Source organism: Monodon monoceros, unplaced genomic scaffold (genome assembly GCF_005190385.1).
Source record: "Monodon monoceros isolate NGI ecotype Baffin Bay Population unplaced genomic scaffold, NGI_Narwhal_1 Super_Scaffold_14, whole genome shotgun sequence".
NCBI lineage: Eukaryota > Metazoa > Chordata > Mammalia > Artiodactyla > Monodontidae > Monodon > Monodon monoceros.
This window is the reverse complement of record NW_021703770.1, coordinates 9066813-9076017: the sequence shown is the minus strand read 5'-3', so window position 1 is coordinate 9076017 and position 9205 is coordinate 9066813. Positions and strand designations below refer to the sequence as shown.

At 48.5% G+C, this 9205-nt stretch overlaps 1 protein-coding gene across 3 annotated transcripts in view; it reads right to left on the bottom strand.

Moving 5' to 3' along the window:
- Positions 1-5834: 5834 nt before the first annotated feature.
- ASAP1 (ArfGAP with SH3 domain, ankyrin repeat and PH domain 1) overlaps positions 5835-9205 on the bottom strand; it is a 318997-nt gene continuing 315626 nt past the window's right edge. For 2 of the 3 annotated variants that reach the window (XM_029222664.1, XM_029222666.1), the window contains one exon: positions 5835-8571. In XM_029222664.1, coding sequence (XP_029078497.1) covers positions 8497-8571 — 75 coding nt within the window. In that variant the 3' untranslated portion in view covers positions 5835-8496. The remainder of the gene's footprint in view (positions 8572-9205) is intronic. The other variant, XR_003793517.1, reaches the window with a different exon arrangement.

Below are 9205 nucleotides of genomic sequence, written 5' to 3'. Positions count from 1 at the left end.
TGGACAAGAAAATTTAGGGGACTTCCCTGGTGGCACAGTGGTTAAGAATCCGCCTGCCAATGCAGGGGACACGGGTTCGAGTGCTGGTCCTGGAAGATCCCACACGCCGCAGAGCAACTAAGCCCGTACGCCACAACTACTGAGCCTGTGCTCTAGAGCCTGCGAGCCACAACTACTGAGCCCACGTGCCACAACTACTGAAGCCCGCGCGCCTAGAGCCCTGCTTCGCAACAAGAGAAGCCCGCGCACCACAGGAAGAGTAGCCCCCGCTCGCCACAGCTAGAGAAAGCCTGCACGCAGCAACGAAGACCCAACGCAGCCAAAAATAAATAAATTTACTTTTTAAAAAAAGAAAATTTAGGGTTCAGAGGGGCCAGCTAACTTGCCCACATTCACTCAGCTATGGGGCGGGGGGCATGCAGCATCAAACCCAGGGCCAGAGAATCCACTGCCCACATCTATGCTTGCAGAGGCCCCAGAGATGCTTAATTTAGCCTGAACAGTTGTATTACTGGAGAAGAACCCAAGTTCATCTCAAATATTTAGGTGATTTGCCTGGCTTTTGAAGGCTTTGGAGTTTGTGATTCCTGAACGTTCCATCTTCTTGAGGACAAGATCCATGTTCAAAAGGGTAGAAGGGAAAGATAACACACAGAATGAGAGAAAATTTTTGCAAATCTCACATCTGATAAGAGACTTTATCTAGAATATATCAAGAATTCCTACAACTCAGTAACAAAAAGACACATAGGCAAAGGTTCTAAATGGCCATTTCCCCAAAGAAGATGTACACATGGCCAGTCATCACGTCATCAAGGAAACGCAAATGAAGACGCAATGTAAGACGTAATGTAAGACGCAAATGAAGACCACAGCGAGATACCACTCCACACCCACTTGGCTGGCCGTAATAAAAAAGAGAGATCATAACAAGTGTTGTCAAGGGTGTGGAGCAACTGGAGCCCTCGTCCCCTGCTGGTGGGAATGCAAAATGGTCCAGCTACTTTGGAAAATAGTCTGGCAGTTCCTCAGGCGGTCACACAGTCACCCTCTGACCCAGCAATTCAACTTCTAGGTATACGCACAAGAGAAACGAAAACATCCGTCCCCGCAAAAACGTACACACGAACGTTCATAGCAGCCTTATTCATAACAGTCAAAATAGTGGGAACAACCCAACTGCTCAGCAGTGGATAAACAAAATGAAGGATATCCATACAGTGGAACATTACTTGGCAATAAAAAGAAATACTGATACATGCTGCAACATGGATAAACCTTGAAAACGTTATGCTGAGTAGAAGCCGCCAGGCACAGAGGACCATCTAGGATTCCATTTATATGAAATTTCCAAAAGAGACAAATCTCTGTAGAGACAGGAAATAAATTAGTGGTTGTCAGGGGTTGGAGGAAAATGGGAGTGATTGCCAAAGGGTATAAGGTTTCATTCGGGGGTGAGGAAAATGTTCTAAAATTGATTGTGATGATGGTTGTACAATTCTAAAAACAAACCACTGAAATGTATACTTGATGAGTGAATTGTATGGTATATGCATTATATTGCAATCAGGCTGTTATAACATTTTTTTAAAAAGAGTATAGGGAGGCGGGGGGGGGTAGGTGATGGGTGTTCCTCACATGGGGCCAAGCAGGTAGCTAGGTCAGAAGGGGCTTACCCTCATTAGCCCTAATTTCACCTCTGCGTTTTAGCAGACTTTACTTTTTAAAACACTTTTGTTAAAGTATAACCAGTGGTCTGCTGGAGCTTGCTCAGTCCCACTTGCAAGAACAGATTGTAACGGATCGTATACCTCTTTTCCCAATTTGGCATTCAGCGACATCATATTGGTAGCTTGGAATCAGCCGTGGTAGAAATATTTACACCATGGGAATTGGCAAATGCTACAAATAAGGGCCTTAAAAATATATATATATTTTTTTGAGAGCTGGTTACACATTTATCAGCATTGTACTGAGGATAACATACACACAGAAAAGTGCACATATCAGAAGCAAACAGCTCGAGGAATTTTCACAAACTGAACCAAACCTGTGTAACTAGCACCCAGAAGAAGAAACAATAGCATCTGTATCCCAAAGTCCCTCCCCCAGCCTCCCTTCCAAGTTCCCCTTCGGGTAACCGTGATTGTGACTTGTAACCACATATATGACCTAGTTTTGTACATTATGTAGAATCAAAAGTGAATTCTCTCCTGAGTGTGGCTTCTTGCCTCAATCAACATCATTTGTGACATTCACCCCTATTGTGTGTGGTTGGTTCATTCTCACTGATGTACACATCGTGTGAAGATGCCCCTATTTATATAACCATTCTACTGGGACGGACATTCGGGTAGTTTACAGGTTTTTACTGTTATCAACAGTCCTGCTATGGACACTCCAGCATGTTTTTTTGCCCAGCACATGCACGATTTCTGCCCGGGAGCCTTGGGTCACGGGGCATGTGCATATGTCTAGCTGTTGTAGACATTCAGCCAATTTCACTTTGACTCTGCTCCTATTCTCGGCCTACCCAGACTCCCTTCCCTTCCCCTCGCCGTGTGAGCTGCTCATCACCCGCACCCCCTACTTGGGCACAGACCAGACTCAGCTTCGGCTTTAGGCTGGAGAGTGGACCCCAGCCACCGGCACTGGTCTGGAAGGGAAAGCGGGACAGCCTGGGTGCACTCGCGGCTCATCAGCTCTAGAGCTTTCTTACGGTGGCAGAGCCGTAAAAGGGGACCCAGATAGGGAAGCAGTCGACTGCTCTCCGGAGGTGGAGCAGGCCAGGGGAGTCCTGGTGTCTGGGTTTTCTAAGCGGTTCCAGCTGAGCAGGAACTAAGCTTGCGCATTCAGACAACGTATTCTCGTGCGTCTTTGTTCTGCAGCTTAATGCACCATAGAAAGAGGCCCATTGTCAGGCCTCCCGTTCACTGGGTGAGAGTCAGCAGTATGCAGTGGGCAGAGCAAACCTGGACCAGAGGCTCCCTCTGACTCTTGGTTGGGGAGGACGTTCCCGCCACCGAACATGACCCCCGTTTTCAACAGCGGGCGTTCTTTTACTTATTTTGCCAGGAGGTTTCATGTGCTCACTCGCGCAAGGAATACTTGGAGGTTACCAACTGCACGTCAAGCACTGAGGAGATCTGTGTGATTCCTCACTGGTATCTGGGGAAGGTGAGGTTTACAGTTCTTGTTGGGAGACTGAGAGGGACCCGTGCCCGCTGGCGGTACCTGGGGACCACCTGCGGATACCGGTAAAATGCAGATCCCTGCGCCCCTCCTGAGACTCCAGGTTCAGGGCCGAGGAATCTGATTTTAATGCCGAGGACCCCAGGTCACGCTGGCCCAAATCTCAAAACCTGGCCCTGCTGGATTCTCAGGCCAGCATGCAGGTGACACGTGTGCCATCTCTCGTCCTCAGATCTGCTTGGACCTATAAAGTGAAAGTTTAAATCCTGTCCGAAGATGTGTGAAGCCGAACAGGGCTTCTCCCCTGGTGGTTTTGAAGAAGGTCAACGTTTTGGCCTTCTGAGCCCCTGACTAGGGTTTGCTGTGTGGTAAGATTTTTGCAAAACAGCTGTGTTTACCTGAGCTCTAATTCCTGTTTTCAGGAGCTTAAGGGTTTCAATGCCTGCACACGGGGCTGCGGTGCTGACGGACAGACACACTCACTCAACCACCGCTTTCTTCTCAGTCACAGGCTGCACGTACCGGGACACCGGATGCCAGCCCGACCTCTGCAGAGCAGCTGTCCAAGAACTACTCACCCGGGGCCCCTTCTGCAAAGGCCGTCACTTCTCTGGACTGCAAACTTCGTTGCGCTTCCTGGTTTACACTTCCCTGGGGCTGACCTGCCCTGCAAGGCTGGAGTGGGCCGGCTCGGACCCAGTCAGTAGCAGCAGAGGCAACACAAGGTCATGGTTGGGAGCTACACGGGCCCTGACCTCTGGGTTCGAGTCCAGCCCCTGCCCCTCACAATCGATTTGACTTTTGGCAAGTTACATCTTCACCTAAGCATCAGTCTCCTGAACTGTAAAACGGGTTAAGATAATCGTTGCGCTTCATAGCGTGGCTGGGACGAGCGCGGTCGTGCTGATATGGCACTGGGCCCGGGGTCGTGGCCGCGATGCAGGTTAGCAGTTCCCGTGTGGGAGAGGCCCCCCGGGAAGAAGGAGTGCACGACTGCTGGGGAAGGGTTCCTGCCTGTGCCTTCACCACTGGTCCCTGCTCCGGCTGCTGCAGGTACGTCACACACTGTCCCACTGGCCTTTGCGCAAGCTCTCTGCCTTCACCTGCTCAGTCGTGCAGGCCCCCAGGATGGGCACAGACCCCCTTCCTCCAGGAAGCCCACCGGCTTCAAATTACCCACATACTGCAGATTCGGGGAAATGAAAGATTTCCATTTGGGATGGATGAGAACACATGGGGGGCAAAGTAGAGTAGGTTGAATTGCCCCATAATTGTCAACACTCCTACCCCACCCCTGCCGCACATACACCCACATTCTGGGAGGAGGAAGACTTAAAAAATACGGCGGGGGGCACAGGGTCAGGGGAGAGGAGGGAAACGCAGGGCTGGGGAGGGAGAGGTCGGGGAGGCTGGTGCCGAGGCCACAAAACCTTGGGCCTCCACCTGCTGCCGTGACTCACTGTGACCTTGGGCAAGCCACTTCAGCCCTACGAGCACATCTCCTCATCTGAAGATGGGCCGAAGGAGGAGGATTTCTGCCTCCTACAGGACCGACTCCACGTACAGGGAACAGCAGCCCATCTACTGTCCAGGGCTTGAAGGACCCTAGGGAGAGAGATCAGGGTGCCCTCCTGTTCCTAGCATCCCTGGGAGATGCGCCACGGGGGGCTCACAGCACACTGGAGGGGCTGCTTTCAATGGGGGGCCAGTGTGTTGACCTCAAAGAGAGGCTGCTCCAGGTTTAAAACAATACATAACTAATGCAACCATTGAAGCATTCTGTAATTAGATGGAAAGCTGGCTGCCATCCAGGTAATCACGGCTTGAAACACCCAGGTAATTATGGTCACCTCTCCCAGATACATCCCGATGGGAAGTCACAGGCTTCTGTGCCAAACCCCATTTTCCCCACAGGTTGGTCTGTAGGGTTCATCGTGCCGAGGTGTGTGAACAGGCATCAAGATCTACCCACTTTCACGAAAGGAGACAACAGAAACGCTGAGGCCAACACTTCGGAATCTTCAGCGCCGTGGTGTGGGTCAGCTTTCCACGGCTGTATTTCCCTGGCTAGAATTGCATGGTGCTGACCACCTCCCACGTGGTGGAAGTTCTGAGGATGGCCTTGGAGCCAGAACTACTCACCCGGACCCCCATGGCTGCTGCGCGGTAACGGATCTTCCTAAGCCTCCTGTCAAGCTCTGTGAAGCCGGGAGGGCTTGCTGAGGGCGAGATGAGATAACGCTGCCCAGTGCCTGGACCTGGGTCTGCTCATGGTGCAGTGGCACCAGTGGTGACAGCAACATGACACAAGTGCATGCACAGCCCTTGGTCTGTGCTGGGTGCCATCCAAGAGCTTTTAATGCATCAACATGTAATCTTCATGACTGCAGGCTGGGTGCCTGGAGGTGGGAGTGGGAATTGGGCGGGGAGGGAGGGAGGGAAAACCAAAACATTGAGGTCCGTGGTTCGTAAGCCGAGGAGAGGGAAGCACATTATTTAACCAAAGTGAGCGTTAATGTAGAAGTTGAATGACTTGTGTTACCTACCCCCCTCCAAAAGCACAGCCAAGTGAAGTTTTGATTTCCTCCAATCAGAAGAGTAGTGGACAACTCACAAAATGGCCTGATGTCAGATGTTTGGGATCAACTGAGAATATGTTTATTTAAAAGCAATTTTAAATATTAAAAAAAGTAGAAATGAACACATACAGTACTTGAAAACTGTCACATTAAATACATGTGAAATGATGAGCGCACTAATGTTTGAGCGGAACATCCAGGTGGGAATTCGGAATTTAACTCGTGGCGCTATGGGAACCCTATACAACATGTTGAAAGTTCTAGGCAATAAAAAAATAACTAGCAATTGCTGTTCAACAGTAAAATAAGACACACACACTATTTGCAGAGCGTAACTTTCCCCTCTGGGCGGGGAGAGAGAACTAATTAGCTATTCTTTCCATAGGTTCCATACCTTCAAAATACTCTATGTCATGTACAAAATTACAGACAGTGGATCACTGAGTTTAAGAACAATACCACATTCAAACTCAACCAAGGTCGCCAAAGGTACTTATACCTAGTTTTCCTATGTCCCACAGTAAGCTGGGTTAGAGAGAACTCAAATTCCTGATGGAAAACAAAAACAAAACCAGAAGAAAAAAAACAAAACCCAAAGTTTTTTTTTTTTTTTAAAAAGGCATTTGTGTAAAAGTCACTCCAAAAAGGGAAAAAAATAGACATTGACTCCATGTAATTTTAGATATCTACCTCTTGTGTTTTTTTAAAAAGCCAGTTTATTTTGAGATCAGTTGAAAATACTGTAGGCCACAAAAATGAACGGTGCTTCAATACAACTTAAGAAGTATAGATGAATGAACTGGGACACTAAATAACTTCAGACAGTGACTTCCTGGCATGACACCCATGTGGCTTAAACACTGTCAGCCACATACACCAGCACGTCGGCTGGCTCCCGGTGTCTTGTTCTGTGTGGGGTTCACGTGTGCCATGACGCTGAGGAAGCAATTGCTTAAAATCGCTTTCCAATAACAGCTGATACGTTGCAGGTTTGTCATGCAAGGTTTATTGATTAGGTGGCTATTCAAAGTTTTCATAGTAATCACTTAAGCAGAACTAAATTAATATTCACTGAGCACTGACTCTAGACTCTATTAAAGAAGGCTTCCCCTAAGGGTTTGGTTGGGAGCTGTGCTTCTGTGAAATGAACATTTCTTACTCATCGCCAAGATTATCTGCTTAAAAATATTAGTTTTCTGTGCTGTTGCCAACACAGCAGTTTAAGCAAACTTAACGCCAGAACGACACACGAGCCTCGGAATCAGAGAGCAGCCCCACTGGCTGTGGAGTGAAATGACTGTATCCTTTCCCAAAATTCAGGCTGACGTAAAAGACTGAAAAACTCACGATATTCTTAATGGTCTGATGAACACAGCTGGGATGAGAAGAAAACCGAGAGGGGCAGAGACTCCCGGCAGGAAGAGCGTGTTTCACAGTGCAATTCATAGCAGCGTTCAAAAACTTGGTTATGAATTGACTTGAAGGTAACGTGTCTGTTGAACAGAGCTGGAGATTGGAAAACTTATCTATGACTGGGGCTTAGTAAAGAAAACGGAAAAAGAGAAGGATGGTTTCAGCACCTGGATTCTGCAGGGGGGATAAATGATGTGCAGAACTGACTTTTGAATTCGTCATCTTCTTGAATAATCTTTTGAAAGTTTAAATTTATCAAGAACAAAACTCAGAAAAGACTTTAAAATGGACACATTGGGGGCGTTAGCACATTTGAAGGATGCTAATTCATAATGTGATATGTAAATGCATACTCTCGAGAAAGCCAAATGACTGACTGGAAGCAAATATTGTTGCAACCTTATAATTTCTCCTTTAATGGCAATCAAGTTTAAAAAATGTACAGTTCAACTTATCCATACTATTCCTTTATAAAAGGCAGATTTCAGGTAAGCTTCTAAATGCATGCATAATGTAGAGGCTAATATTTTCTGGCAGTCCTTGGTTCCTGAAAGTTGAACTTCATCAGATGTCTTAAACTTCTGTGAAAATAGTCATGAAGGATATGTTATTTTTGCATAATGAGGTAATATCTCAGGGGCGGGTACTCATCCTCTTAAGACAGTGCAAACCCACTTGTCTGAACTTGCATGAGGCTTTGGGCACTGCAAAATGCCACCCAAGGTTTTGGGTCAGTGAATATTTTGCTCAAGGAATAACACTTATATTTAACTGAGCACTTTTCTGTAATAAATACCAAGGTCGGTTTTTGTAGCTGTAAACTGTGTACACAGATAACTACAGGCTGGTCTGTCATGGAGCCGAAAGTTTCACCTGGAAAACAGAACCCACCTCTTTGCTAATGGTGCATTTTCAGTAACACAATGGAGAATACTGTATTGTCAGGAACAGAGAGGCAACTCTATGCCCTTCAACGGTTGCTGGAGACCACTTCTATTTGCAAGCCAGCAGTTCCTATATTCCTGTTTTTGTTTGTTGGCTTGGAAAACAGCATAGAGAGAGATGTAAGTGCTAGATGTCAAGGACGGCTTTGGCAAACCAGTAAGGCGCACCGGGTCCCAAGGCTACCCTAATACTGGCGAAGGCAGAGGCCACAGGGTATTTACAACACACGCTACGTTCCCCTCCCGCGGCGGCCCCTCCGGGAGCCTCCCGTTCAGTGACAGCAGCTATATACACGGTGAGCACAGGGCCACGTGGACGCAGCAGTCTTGCATGACAGGTGCAGACAGTCTGAAGGTTCTGCTTTTTGCTAGTCAGACAGGATGTGGACAAAGGACACCGGAAAGACCCCCTTCCTCTCGGGCTGCCCTTCGATGTGCCCGATCTGCAGGGAGAAAGGAGAGGTGTCAGGCTGGAGGTGGCCGGTGGGTCAGAGCCCCCGGAGTTGGCCCTGACCCGGGCGGGACGCAGGCCCCGGTGAGACACAACACGCAAGCACCACACGGGGGGGGGGGGGGGGAACCACGTTCACGTGGATCGCTGCACCCACAGACAGCCCCGGGAGGTGCAGTCCCGTGACCCCTCACTTTATACACAAAGGGACAGCGGCTCAGAGAGGGGGCTGACCTGCCACGGTCTCGCCCAGGCTGCAGCTTCAACAATGCGCTCAACCAGGCTGTCTGGCCACCTTTCCTGCTGGGCGACCTCAGGCAAACCGTGCTAAGCCTCCTGTCTGTAAAGCGGGGCTAAAAAACCCCTATTTCTCAGCTTGTTGAGAGATTACACCAACGATTATGTACATGGAAGGGCCTCTGTGTACCAAGAACCTGCTTTCTGGCTGCTGTGCGGGGGAAGGACATTGTGACAGTTTGAGATGGACGAGGGCGGGTTTTACAACCGTTTTGTCGTCTGCTGCCTAAACCTGTAAGCCATGGTTACCTGACAGAAGTTCCTAATAACTTCAGTTACACCAGCATTAACTGCATTAAAGAGAAGCCTACGAGGAGAAAGAATAACGA